Source organism: Pelodiscus sinensis, chromosome 7 (assembly GCF_052426305.1).
Source record: "Pelodiscus sinensis isolate ZL-2025 chromosome 7, ASM5242630v1, whole genome shotgun sequence".
Lineage (NCBI taxonomy): Eukaryota > Metazoa > Chordata > Testudines > Trionychidae > Pelodiscus > Pelodiscus sinensis.
In genome coordinates, this window is record NC_143058.1 from 14,324,465 (window position 1) to 14,337,753 (window position 13,289).

The 13,289-nt window shown below is 45.7% G+C and overlaps 1 protein-coding gene across 16 annotated transcripts in view; it reads right to left on the reverse strand.

Moving 5' to 3' along the window:
* Nucleotides 1-13,289, reverse strand: part of MARCO (macrophage receptor with collagenous structure) — a 268,892-nt gene that overhangs the window by 15,678 nt on the left and 239,925 nt on the right. For 14 of the 16 annotated variants that reach the window (XM_089779705.1, XM_089779703.1, XM_089779704.1 and 11 more), the window contains 9 exons: nucleotides 12,570-12,668; nucleotides 12,408-12,452; nucleotides 8,976-9,047; nucleotides 8,831-8,884; nucleotides 8,183-8,218; nucleotides 7,911-8,018; nucleotides 5,915-5,950; nucleotides 4,351-4,533; nucleotides 509-1,627 (listed from right to left, as the gene is read on the reverse strand). In XM_089779705.1, coding sequence (XP_089635831.1) covers nucleotides 1,497-1,627; nucleotides 4,351-4,533; nucleotides 5,915-5,950; nucleotides 7,911-8,018; nucleotides 8,183-8,218; nucleotides 8,831-8,884; nucleotides 8,976-9,047; nucleotides 12,408-12,452; nucleotides 12,570-12,668 — 764 coding nt within the window. In that variant the 3' untranslated portion in view covers nucleotides 509-1,496. Of the gene's footprint in view, nucleotides 1-508; nucleotides 1,628-4,350; nucleotides 4,534-5,914; nucleotides 5,951-7,910; nucleotides 8,019-8,182; nucleotides 8,219-8,830; nucleotides 8,885-8,975; nucleotides 9,048-12,407; nucleotides 12,453-12,569; nucleotides 12,669-13,289 lie in introns of those variants that run through there. The other 2 variants (XM_075933233.2, XM_089779701.1) reach the window with 2 other exon arrangements.

Genomic DNA, 13,289 nt, shown 5'->3' on the forward strand with positions numbered 1-13,289 from the left:
CTTCCAGAGCAAGTTCTGTTGCTGATGAGGTGTCAGCCTCTTTTTTTGATGAGGACCCCGGCTCTCAGCTCTGCTGGCAGCTTCCTGTCTGGTGTCTGGTTGCCCCACAGGCTCCCAGAGGGCTGCTCCCCACTCCACTCTCCACTGGGAGCTGGGGGGAGCTGCTGTTCACTTCCATGTTTTCTGCCAGGAGCAGGGTAGAAACCATGCAGGGTTTCTCACCTCCCCAGCTCCTACTAGGAGCAGGGGGGAAGCTGCCTAGGGCTTCTCACCCACCCATTCTCCACCAGGAGTTGAGTCCAGACACCCAGGGCTGCTTGTTTCCTCATAAGGCACCTTACATCAACCTGCATCATATAAACCAGCCCTAAAACCTTGTGACACAGCCCAGACATGGCTTGGTTTCTATGTGATTCTGTATTATTGCAAGGAAGAAAATACCGCAGTCAGCTAAGGGGGAAAAAATGCAGTTAGGGTTGCATAATAATATCAATGCAAAAGAAAAGGGTTTCGTTCAACTTATTTCTTATTTTAAAATACAATTCCTTGTAAGCAAGATCCATTTTATACACAGCTGTATACGTGCTATTGTTTATCCACTCTGTACGTTTATGGGGCAGAGGTGTGCTGTGAATCCTTAAAACAAGAAAAAACACTCAGTACAAATAAAAATCAATGCAGCTGTATAATAGACAGCAAAGGAGGGAAGCCATTCTGTTTTTACATATAGGAGAGTTAACTCTGCAAGCTTTACACTTAATCATCAGTGAGTTCCTACCAGAATATTACTATTGCTAAAGCATGCTCCTGCTTTATGTTTGTACAATATAGATTGCTATAGTCACATACTGCCAGCTGGCTGAGGTTTGTAAAGTATTTTTGAATATGAATCAATCTTCATAATACTGCCGGGAGGTAAGCATCATTACCGCCTTTTAATAGCTTGGGAGACTGTGGAGCTAAGACTGAGCAGTGACGATCCAGATCCTCAAAGGTATTCAGGTGTCCATCCTTCCTTCTAAGGATCCAGGCCTTAGTGACTTAGCCAAGGTCAGGAAGGAGGACCAGGGAGGAGCTAGAATGGGTGCAGCACATAAGTCTCCTACTTTTGTGCTTAAATTTCAAACTATCCTTCCACTCTGTGCAGAATGCATGATGGTCTGATACCAGACTTGCCAGGTTACTTGAAGATTTGCAAGTATTTGAGTGATTTGGGTATTTCATTCTTTTTCTGTCTCTCATTCATTTTGTGGCAACTGGATTTTCTGGTTTACTTTTGGCCTCACTGCTTATTAAGGATTTAAGGAACAATTACTTGCCTTATTAATGTACAATATTAATAGGTACCTCGCCCCCGCTCCTGCTCCCAATTTTATAAACACAGAATCAAAGGTACAAGTCCCAGTCATGGAGAACAGCACACAGTTGGTCAGAATGTATGGACCTGAGCCCCCTTATGCCAGACAGCTGTGTATCATGCCCGTTCCTACACCGGCTCAGGCACATTCGACACCAGCATCTTCACTGTGGCTGCAGTTGTGTTCTCCCCAGTTGCTTTTCAAACAGTCAAAAATAGAGGCTTCCGTTCCATGACACTGCACATCATCAAGCCAAATGGGTCCTGTACCTTTTTTGAGATGAGCAAAAAAAACCAAAAAGCCAAATCAGGCACTTGTAGGGCATGTGGGACAGAAATATACAGTCGCCCAAAGCCAGATGTAATGTCAATCCCTCAAAAAACAGGACTATGTAGCACTTTAAAGACTAACAAGATGGTTTATTAGGTGATCCACTTCCTTAGATCAAATTGTGGAAGAAAATTGGCATGACCATATATACCAAAGGATACAATCAAAAAATGAACACATATGAAAAGGACAAATCAAATTTCAGAACAGAGGGGGGATGGGGGATTAGGGGAGAGGTAAATGTCTGTGAGCTAATGATATTAGAGGTGATAATTGGGGAAGCTATCTTTGTAATGGGTAAGATAATTAGCGTCTTTGTTGAGACCTAGGTGTAAAGTGCCAAATTTAAGCATGAGTTTGACTACACTGCTATATTTCTATTACAATCCCTCAAAAAGACATTCATTAAGTTTCACACTTGCCTTAGGGCTAGGCTGAGGCTAACACTCTGTGTCAGGAAGGGGTAAATGTGTTTCCCCAGGGAGAAGCCTAGGAAGGAACTGTGACTACGTCTAGATTACAGAGCTTTTCCGGAATACTGGAGGAATCCTGGAAAAGTTCTGTCGCATCCAAGGAATGTGTCTGCTTTTCCAAAAAAAATGTCGGAAAAGTGGATGCGTTTTGTCGGCATCCCTGTAAATCCCGTTTCACGAGGGAGAAGGGATGCTCCAAAAGAGGGTTTTTTCCTGACATTTGGCCCCAGTGTCGGAAAAGCCTCCTTCAGAAGAAAAGTGGAAAAAGAGATGCAAATTGCAGTTCATAATTTGTGTATCTTTTTCCGACTTTTCTTTGTAGGGCAGACATAGCCTAAGTCACATTTTCCCTCCCTATACCTCAGTGGCTTTTAAGACAAAGTAACTTCTTGGAACTTTTTACTGGGTGCAGCTGACTTCCCCTCTCATTGCAGGCTGGTGCACTGGGGCAGGTAGAGTTAAAGCTCCACCTAGTCCCAGCCTTCCCTATACCCATCTGCAGGGGAATGGGATCAGTGGGCCTGCAAAGGCGACTCTTCCCAATGCTCCATGACTTTCAGCGTTGCTAACCCGGAGAGAAGGAAAGGGCTCTTTGTACAGCCCACGTCCATCCTTGCTCACGTTGCAGAGTGGGGAACCAGCCTTCCCTGGTACACCTTTACCACCCTGTGTGTCCTGTAAGCACAGGTCACAATCCTGTCCTTTGCTACCAGTGTAAATAGGACAAGCCACGCCTATGGGAACACATAAAAAACTTTTGAAAGAAAAGACAGGAGGGGAAGGAATTGGATTGGAACTGAAGTTGTCACCTGACATGGTGGAGGTGGTGTCTCAGCTTGATTCTCATGCACTTTGCTGCCCGTAGTCCCTTTCAAACACTTAGGCCTTTGGGCACCCCTGCAGGGATTACACTTGCCACATATAAAAGGCTTTGCTAAGGCAGTGCAGAGATTTAGGTCAGACCTAAGCTCTCTCTACTTTCCAGGTCTACAAAACTGGGCTGGAAATTTAGCAAGAGCTAAATTCCTAGTACTACTGTGGCACTTCTGCTTCCAGTTTGAGCTGGAACTAGGAAGTGCACGGCACATGGAAATGCAAGATCAGTGAGGAAACAATGCGCTGTGAACTTCTGTGAACTTTGAAGAAGCTGAGGGAGTTCGGGTTGTGGGTAAAACTTGCGGTGGGTGGAAGATAGAAAGGTTTTCCTTTAAATTATAATGGCTCGCCCCCTTGATAGTCTCAATCCCAGCAATCCCATTTAATACAGAAATCTCTAAAATCCTTGCTTCTGTGGATCATCCCTATATCTGAATGGCTTGTGCCCAGTTGTCCCATAACACTTCCATACAATGCTTCTGTAAGTTATGATATGTCATCTTTCCTGTAGCAGAACTCTCATTCACTTTGGTAGGAGTTTTATCTTGCTAAGAGTAGCAGACTCTGTCTGACCATGCGCCTTTCTCTTTCAGAGGCCAGTGTGGGGCAGGGGGGAGATTTTGACACCCGGAAAATAGAAATAGCAGGTGGTAGGGAGATAAAAGAGGCAAATGGAAATTTCAGACTTATCCTCTACGGCAGCATGTGTGCAAACTCCATGCAGTTCATGTGTGAATGCAAGTATCTCAGTATTCACCAGGAAGGAAACATGTATTTTGTGCAACCTTTGACTGTGATACTGCACTGGGAACGCATTTCAGGACTTCCTACTGTGAACAAAAATCCAGTGCAGTGAGAGTGGCACTGAACAAGTGTGACAACCTCTCTCTCTATGTAAATGCCTGGCTTAGGTGCCAGGAGGCCTGAAATACTGTCTCCGGTGAAGCCAGAAGCACCCACCTGATGGGGCCCTGAGTTTGAGTGGGTGGGAAATGATGCAGAACGGGGGTTAAGCCCCAGTGGCCCAACCTCTCTCTCCAGTTTCAGTGCCAGGGGGAGCAGTGTAGGCCCTGGTTCCCCAACCCCGATCAGCACCGGGCAGGCTGATGGAGCAGGAGAAGCACTGGGACATGAGCAGAGCCATGGAGGGCTCCAGGAGTGGGCCTGCATGTGAAATTGGTGGGCCATGGCCCACTTAAACCCACCTGTGGCTATGGCCCTACCCTGTACAGGTTGAATCTTGCACCAAACACCAGTCACACTATACAAAAACACAAATCAGGTGTGGAATTGGTGATTGGTTATGAACTTACCTGGCTGTGTAATACTGATGCTAACTGCATGGCTATATCCCAGCATTCTGCAGACCACCGTTCCATCTGTTTCATCCCAATTATCATCACATATTGTTCCCCACTGCCCTTCATGCAGAATTTCGACACGGCCCCCACTTCCTGTTCCAACAAGCCTTATACTGGGATGGTAATAGCGCTCTGCTGATGGAATAGAAGGTGCCCCATTATACACAAAGAAAATAAGATATTTGAGTACGAAAAATGACACAGAAAAATAAGGTGCTAAACCCAGTAACAACAAATGGATGGCCACACCTAAATCAACATGGCTCCATGGGAAACAGAAGTTGCTACTGGAGTAAAAATGAGATCAGTTCAGGCCTTTGCAATGGGCATGCTGAACACAGACATATCCTGAGACTACTGAATCAATTTTAGGCCTGTGATTCATACACATCACCTGGATCATTGTAGGCTCAGACTTGTATTCTACTCCAATGGGAAGGGTTACCTCAGCTCCTCCAGGAACTACAGATAGCGAGGGTTGATCATTGTAGTCCCTGGGATGAGTAAACTGGTCCAGAGAAGTACCACTCTCTGAGGGAGTTTGCACTTACTGGTTTAGACTGCGTTCAAGAGACTCAGGAGACTAGGCTATAAAGAGCTGGCTTGAACAGACAGACAGGCTTTCATTTTGAGGCAACAAATGGGCATGGCTTTCTGTCCAAAGAAGGGAGAGGTGTATCAAACACCAGGTTGGAAGGACTGGAACATGCAAGGCCTTTACTGATGTCATGGCAGACCACCAGGAAGCTTAATTATGCATTTCAGGGGTGGGGAACCTAAGGCCCAGGGACTAGATGCAGCCCCCAGCTTGCCCCCCCAGCTCCGGAGCCCCTTCCACCCCAGGGACGGAGCACACAAAATCTACTAGCCTGCCGCTTCCCCCGAGGCTCTGGTGTGTGAGGGGAACGTGGGGAGTGTCTTTTCTCCTTCTCACTCAGGGGCCACATCAGTGAGGGTTGGTTGGTTTGTTTTGCTTCTCATTTGTGCGTGGCTCCTGACTGGATTTTTTTATGGGTCAGCAGTCCCTAAGCAAGATCAGTTCCCCCCCACCCGTCGACCTTTTATAATTGGATACGTTTTTTCTGTGAGGCTCTAACAGAGATGTTGGGTGATTTGTAACCATGGGCACATGCTATTTGTAGCCCTTGAGAGGAAACAAAGAACAGAAGCTGACATTAGTCAGCCCTACTGGGCTAAGGAAGGGAATTGTAGGAAGGTGAGGTGCAACCCCAAATCCCTGCTGATGCAGGTCCCTGCCCAGAGATTGGTCATGGTGAAAGGCCTCCTCAAGCAGCCCATCCAAGAGCTCAGAGGTGCAGTTACCCCAGTAGCACAACAGCCCTGCTCCTGCAGGCTCTTAAATGCTTGCTTCACTTTATGCACATGGGTGGTTCTGGTGACTTCACTGGGACCATGAAAATGGTCAAAGTTAAGCACATGTCCTGGATCTACACTGGGTCCTATACTGTACTGGTGTTATAGGGCCAGTTCTGGAAAAGAGAGAAACATCTAGTACCTTGTGCAACTCTGCCACCGTTGCTCCCTGGCAGTCCTGTTCCAAATGAAAAAAAAAACCTCATCATTAGACATGCTTTCAAGGTAAAGTATAATGAATTCCATGATGTCTTATACTTGTGTGGATCAGGCATGCAGGCAAATGCTCAAACAAGACTCCATCTGCCTCACACATTTAAGATTTTAATCCAAATGGATTAAAAAAATGCTCCCATTCTTTTGCTAAAAATAGAAACTGACATGCACGACCTCTTTTGTCATCTGGCAGGTGCATTTTCTTCGTCGCTAACAAGAATTAGATGTGGGAGAAATCCAAAACTGCCTGGCTGCATGCTGGCATTGGAGTCTTGTGTGGCCTAAAGCAGATTTCAAATACGGGCCAGGAGTGAATTAAGAAATCAATTCTTAACACAAGATCCAGTCTCACTGTTCTGATGGGGTCTACATCAACTGGAGCGTCACACAAGGAGGAAAGTATATTTCAGTCCCGTGCTATTGATTTTAAAAAAAGGTTCCAACACTAGTAGCTGCACTAGTGTTGAGGTAAGCAGGACAAATAAGGGCTGATGTGAGATGTTACAATTTGCTCTTCAGAAGGGCATAGTGTTACTGCACTACCTCAGAAACAGCTGGGGAGGAATTGTGACTTTCCTCCTCAGGCTTCCCCTTTGCTTCTGGACTTGTGGCAGTAATTTATTTCCCCCATCGGTGCCAGTACTCCTGCTCCTCATGAGGAGTAAGGGAAAAGTCCTCCTTTTCGAGCAAGCTCAGCTCTGCTGGCTGGGGTTTGGAAGCAACCCTATCAAGTCCCTGACCTCATCCACTTATTACCTGCCCTACCTGCTCATTGCTTCCTCCCTCTTCCCCTATATAGTTATCATCTGGGAAAGGTAAGCAGGGGGTCACGTCCCCTTATGTTGCAGGAGCTAGCTGAAAGAAATATATGAACTCAAATGCAAGCAGTGAATAAATTTTCCTGTAGTGGTTGTACTAAAATGTATTTCTCTAACAGGCAAATTTATGAAACAAAGCGACACAGATGAGTGACGTTAAAAGAAAACATATTTATGTTTAATACAGAGCTGCACAGGAATTGTTCAAGTGTTGGGCCTTATCACCAAAATCCTCTCACTGCAATGCTGACACAAGTGCTGGACCTCCAAGTTATGAGTGTCTACAGGCCAGTCTTGTGATGACACCTCACTGTATCTCACTTGGTCATTCAGTATTTTCCCTAGCTTAATACAATTGCATTCCTTTATTTTTACCCAAAATTGCATGCAGAAAAAAGGATATTGTTGAATTCTTAATTTCATCTAAGCTATTGAGGAGACGTGCCTTGCAAGGGTGTCTATGCTGAGATGACACAAAGGAACAGCAATGAAGTGTAATGAACTACACTAGCAAATGGGGAAGGAGTGGGAAGATAAGGTGGCTAGGACCAGAGAATCTGTTCTCATGACTATAAAACCCTTTGCATATTTTTTACCAAAGTTTCTAGGAAGACAATATTGTGTGATGAGATGCAGCATCCAAAATTTCTGGAAGATGGGTTTATTTGTGTGGGAACATGACAGTGGGATTGAAAATCAGGTGTATAAGGAACTTTAAAGGCACATCTACACTATGAGGAAGATCGACACTGCCACGGTTGATCTTCCAGGGTTTGATTTAGCGGGTCTAGCATAGACCTGCTAGATCAAACTCAAAGGGCACCTCCATCGGTGCCAATACTCCTGCTCCTTGTGAGGAGTAAGGGAAGCCAAGGGGAGCATTTGCTTCCGTTGGCCTCCTGCTGTGTGGATAGCACAGAAACATGATGTAATATACATCGACTCTAGGGATGCAATTTACGTAGCTGGAGTTGCATATCTTACTTTAATCTTCCCATGTAGTGTAGACCACACCTAACTGTGGAACAATAACTGCAATTCCATAATATTTCACAATGCAAAATATACCCGCTAATCATCAGAAACCTGGATAGACAGTCTTACCTCTAGGTCCCATGGTTCCTTTTGAGCCTTTCATTCCTGCTTCACCTTTTGGACCTGGAGAGCCATAATTCCCCTTACTTCCCTTTTCACCAGGTAGGCCTCTAAGCCCTAGGAGGAAAATACCAGAGAGCTGAAGCCTTAGTCTATTTACAAAGAAAAGCACATGACAAGAATTACATGCAATCACCTTCAAAAGTTAGTGAAACATTTCATATAAACTATCCTTTTGTGTAATAATCTATTTGCATAATTTAATACGGCAAGTGCTTTACCTGAATCTCCCCGTTCTCCCTTTGGTCCTGGAATGCCTAAGATCACCAAAACCAAAATTAAGTCAGTCAGATATATTCACACTTTTAAGCTTCCTCAAGCTTACATTTATCACTTACGTTTCGATTTATGCAGACAGGAAAGCATGTTGGTTCTCCAGCTAATGGTTAATGAAGTGGATAAGACACGTATGATATATGGGCACATACAAGATATAAAAATAAGAACTTATTAACCAATGAAGATATGCTTTGAAGATCCGTTCTTAGAGGATAGGTGGACCTTTCATTGATAACATACCAAAATTAACCTGAAGTGCCAAATACAAAGCTGGGGTAAGTCACAGTAGCTTCATTAGTGTTAGTGGAAGGAGATTTGGGGAGAGTTTTCTTAACCTGCTGCACTTTATGTTTTTAAGTTATATAAAAAGATGTCTCTAAAGACCCTTGACAGAGCTACATAAATAGGCATGTTGCCATGGAAGTGTGGGGGAACTCCGTGCCCACTCCTGCAGGCCCACACTGCATTAGTCCTTTGTGTATGGGTGTGAGCACACTGACTCCTGGCATGAGCTGTGTGTTCATTCCAGTGCATCACCCTGTTTGAATGACTTATATTGCCAATGCTGAACTTTTTTTTTTCTCCTTTACCTGCTGTTCCAGTCCGTCCCTTTTCACCTTGTGGCCCCCTCTCGCCTGGAATTCCTGATGGTTTAAAAAAAAAAAGGAGTACATGGGTAATAAATACTTTGCAGAGGATTATTTTAGTAAATTAAAAATGCCGGTAGCTACGTACCCTTCTCCCCTCTCTGACCAGGTATGCCATCTGAACCAGGAAGTCCTGGGGCACCAGTTTCTCCTTTCAGACCTTAAAGTTGAATAACAACAAAAGTGAAGTCCTAAGAACTACAGCAGATAAAAGAACCAAAGAAACGTAGGTTCTCCACCCTTGCCCTAGGCAAATGTTAAGACCTAGGGGCCAGATGCAGTCCTCAGCTTGCCTGGAACTGGTGCCCGGAGCTCAGGGCTTCTCCCACGCAGCATAGGGGAGTCTGCGCTGGTGCAGCAGCTCCTGCTGTCCCCACCTGACTGATTTTACTGTGGGTCAGCAGCCTGTGACCCAAAAAAGGTCCTTACTCCTGCTCTAGAGCCTGATCATCTACTGCTCAAACCCTAGTGAGTTATCTATTCCTGTGCAGAATGAGAGCAAAGTGGGCATAAACAATGTCCAAACTGGAATTCTCTACTCGCTTTCACTAGTGGCAGAATTTCATAACTAGCTATGAACTGTGTAAATGAGCATACAAAGTGAAAGGCCGTGGAGAATCAGGACCATACAGTATTTCAATCTGAAGGTCAAATTCTGCCCTGGATGGATATACATTGCTTATATATGGGTACATCTACACTGTACACTTCTTTCAAAATAAGCTATTCTGGAAGAAATACTCTGAAATAGCTAATTTCAAAATAGCACATCTACACTACAGGGAAGCTTCAAAATTAGTCCGAGGCAGGCTTCCCTAATGTGGACGGGCTACCTCGATTTAGAACCCCAGGAGGCACTGGAGAGTGACTACTCTGAATAGCCCTGAGGAAGAGCTACTTCAAAATAGCAGCAGTGGAGTGTCCTCAGTACAGCTATTTCAAAAGAGCTATTTTGGAATAGGCGTTATTCCTTGTGGAATGAAGTTTACAGAATCCAGAATAAGCCATCCGTTATTTCGAATTCATTTCAAAATAACGGAATTGCTGTGTAGATGCTCACATTGTTATTTTGAAATAACGTCAGTTATTTCAAAATAACTGTGCTGTGTAGACGCACCCATATTGACTTCAGTGAGAGTTGTGAGCAAACATTCACATGACCTTCTTATCAATAAACTAGGGAAATACAATGTAGAGGAGGCTACTATAGGGTGGGTGTATAAATGGTTGGATTACCATTCTTGGTAAGTAGCTATCAATGATTCACAGTCATGCTAGAAGAGCATAATAAATGGGGCTCTGTAGGGATCAGTTTTGTTCAATATCTTCACCAAGCATAGATAGTACGCTTATGAAGTTTGCAAATGATACCAAGCTGGGAGAAGTTGCAAGTGCTTTGGAGGATAGGGTCTGATCTGGACAAACTGGAGAAATGGTCTGAGGTACATAAGATGAAGTTCAATAAGGACAAATGCAAAGTAATCCACTTAGGAAGGAACAATCCATTTCACACATACAGAATGGGAAGTGACTTTCTAGGAAGGAGTACGGCAGAAAGGGATCTAGGGGTTATAGTGGACCACAAGCTGAATATGAGTCAACAGTATGACTCTGCTGCAAAAAAAGAAAACATGCTTCTGGGATGCATTAACAGATGTGTTGTGAGAAAGACACGAGAAGTCATTCTTCCACTCTGCTCTGCACTGATTGGCCTCAGTTGGAGTATTGTGTCCAGCTCTGGGCACCACATTTCAGAAAAGATGTGGAGAAATTGGAGAAGGTCCAGAGAAGAACAACAAGAATGATTAAAGGTCTAGAGAACATGACCTATGAAGAAAGACTGAAAGAATTAGGCTTGTTTAGTTTGGAAAGGAGAAGACTGAGGGGGGACATGATAGCGGTTTTCAGGCATCTAAAAGGGTGTCACAAGACGGAAGGAGAAAAATTACTCTCCTTGATGTCTGATGATAGGACAAGAAGCAATGGGCTTGAATTGCAGCATGAGAGGTTTAGGTTGGACTTTAGGAAAAACTATCAGGGTGGTCAAACACTGGAAGGTTGCTTCAAGAGGTTGTGAAATCTCCATCACTGGATACATTTAAGAGCAGGTTAGACAGACTTCTGTCAGGGATGATCTAGATGGTGCTTGGTTCTGCCATGAGTGCAGTGGAATGGACCTGATGACTTCTTAAGATTCCTTCCAGTTCTAGTATTCTAGGATTCTATGAGTCTTTCTACTCCAGCAAAGGGACTGGATCCCTAGTCCACAATGGGCCCCAATTTATAGGGTAGGTTTGGAAGGACTGGCCCAGAAGAATCCAGTCTCTCCTAAACGTATTGTCTTGGCTGTAGGCTCTGCTGTTGTTTTAATGTTTTTTCATGCCAGTGCGTTATTCCTTAAGAATACAGTGGGCTTGCACAGGAAGTGCTGTGTGGTGACCAGTAACCGTTGACAGTCGCTCTGGCATCTGTCTCTGAGGAGAAAGCAAGTAGGTGTCCTTGGCCAATCACTCTGTGCTGGGAAATACATAGTGAAGGCAGGGAACAGTGCAGCTTGGGAAACCTGAGTCAGAAAGGCGAGAGAAGCTGGTTGCCACCCAGAAGGGCAACGGCTGGGGAACTGCAAGCCGCAGATCAAATGACCTTGCTGAGCCTCTGAAGGGAGACAGGGGTCAGAGGCATCCCCATCCATAGGCTGGTTCTGGGCAGGCGCCCCAGGCACTGTGCTTTGGGGGCCCCACGGTGGCTGCATCAGCCAGTCTATGGACAGGGCATGAGCAGCCTGCAGGATTACCTGGAGGCCTGGCACATGGGGGCAACACTCAGCCATTCACTTGGCAGCCTGCTCCACCTCTCCCTGCCCCGCTGCCCTCTGCCAGGCCACTGAGCTCCGCTTCACATGCTGCTGTGAGGAAGCAGAGGGCAAAGGGCTGGGAGAGGGTGATGTGCTAGGGCAGAGCGGAACCGGCTGCAGGTCGCTGAGGCTCCTGGTCCCACCCTGTCCCAAGCCCACTGGTAATCCCCCAACTTGTGTTGCTTGGGAGGGGGAGTCTTTGGGTGGAAAAGGGGAGCAGGGCCAGGATGGGGGTGGAGCAGAGGTGTGAGGAGCAGGACCTGTGGCTGGGGAGATGCCCCAGGTTCTGCACCCCTGTAGGGACAAAACGGATAAAGGTGGAGTCGCTCTGGGCTGTGACTGCCTGTGTCATGCACGAGGTCCGACATGATGCTCGTAATGGGCTCACTTGTCTATACATATCTGTGAAAGATATTGAACAAAAGACCCTCCTTCTCCTTTCACTCGCGCCTGTGGTCAGCAGCGCCACTGAGTTCTGTGGAATTACTCTGCACGTCCAGTGGTGCAGGCGAGAGGAGAACCAGGCCTTGAACGGCAGGGCAGTCGGTGCGGATTTATACCCGCCGCAGACCTGCCTCTTAAACAACTTCCTTGTGAATGAAATGCAGCTCTGAGAGAGATCAGGGTCGTACCAACAGGGAAAACTATCCTTTTTGCCTGGCTTACCTGTGTCTCCTTTCTGTCCTGGAAGCCCAAGTGCACTCTCACTGCCTACAATGCAATACAGATGTGAGTGCAAGTGATACTGGTACAAACTATTTAACCTGATATCTCCCCTTTCCTCCACCGACCACCAGCCAGATGTGGCTTTCTGCCTTACGAACTTACCATTCACACCTGGTGGCCCTGCTTCTCCCTTGTTTCCAATTGGTCCTCTGGGGCCCATCACTCCCTTCTCACCTGCTTCACCTTTACTTCCTTGAAGACCTATTTAACAATACAATGACTGTGTGTGAAACAAAGGGTTGGAGCCAAATCTGGGTTTCACTCCCATTGGCTTTTACAGCCTCAGTGTCTGGCTATGCCTCTGCATTTCTAGATCTCCGACGTTTTCGGTTGGTAATCGAGATATTGTGACAGACTGCACAAGAATGTGGTAAAATATTTCAGAAGTGACTGCAATTCCCTTCTTCCCTTTGCTGTCCTAGGTTTCCCCCAAGCCTCCGTGAACGTGTTAGGATCTGTTTTGCCATGTATGAGCCAGCTCCTATGGCTGGTGTGAATCAGTGGAGTATCTATATAATACCACCCTCCCTACCAATGTACCCGAGCAGAGAGGAGCAATGTTCTTGTTCCACATAGTCTGTGTAGAACCATCATTCTCAGCTCATCTGTACAACTTCCACCACTTGACAGCACTCTCCATGCTGTTTGCAGCTGGTTCTCCCTGACCACATCTCAGATGTGGCTGCTGAATACCAATGTAATTCACGTTACATGGGTGAGACGCACTGCATAAGTCTTCTGTTTAACTTCCATGAAACTCTGGCTTATATAGGATATAAAGCACTCAGAGACAGGCTTTACTGTCACTCTAACCCACCAAAC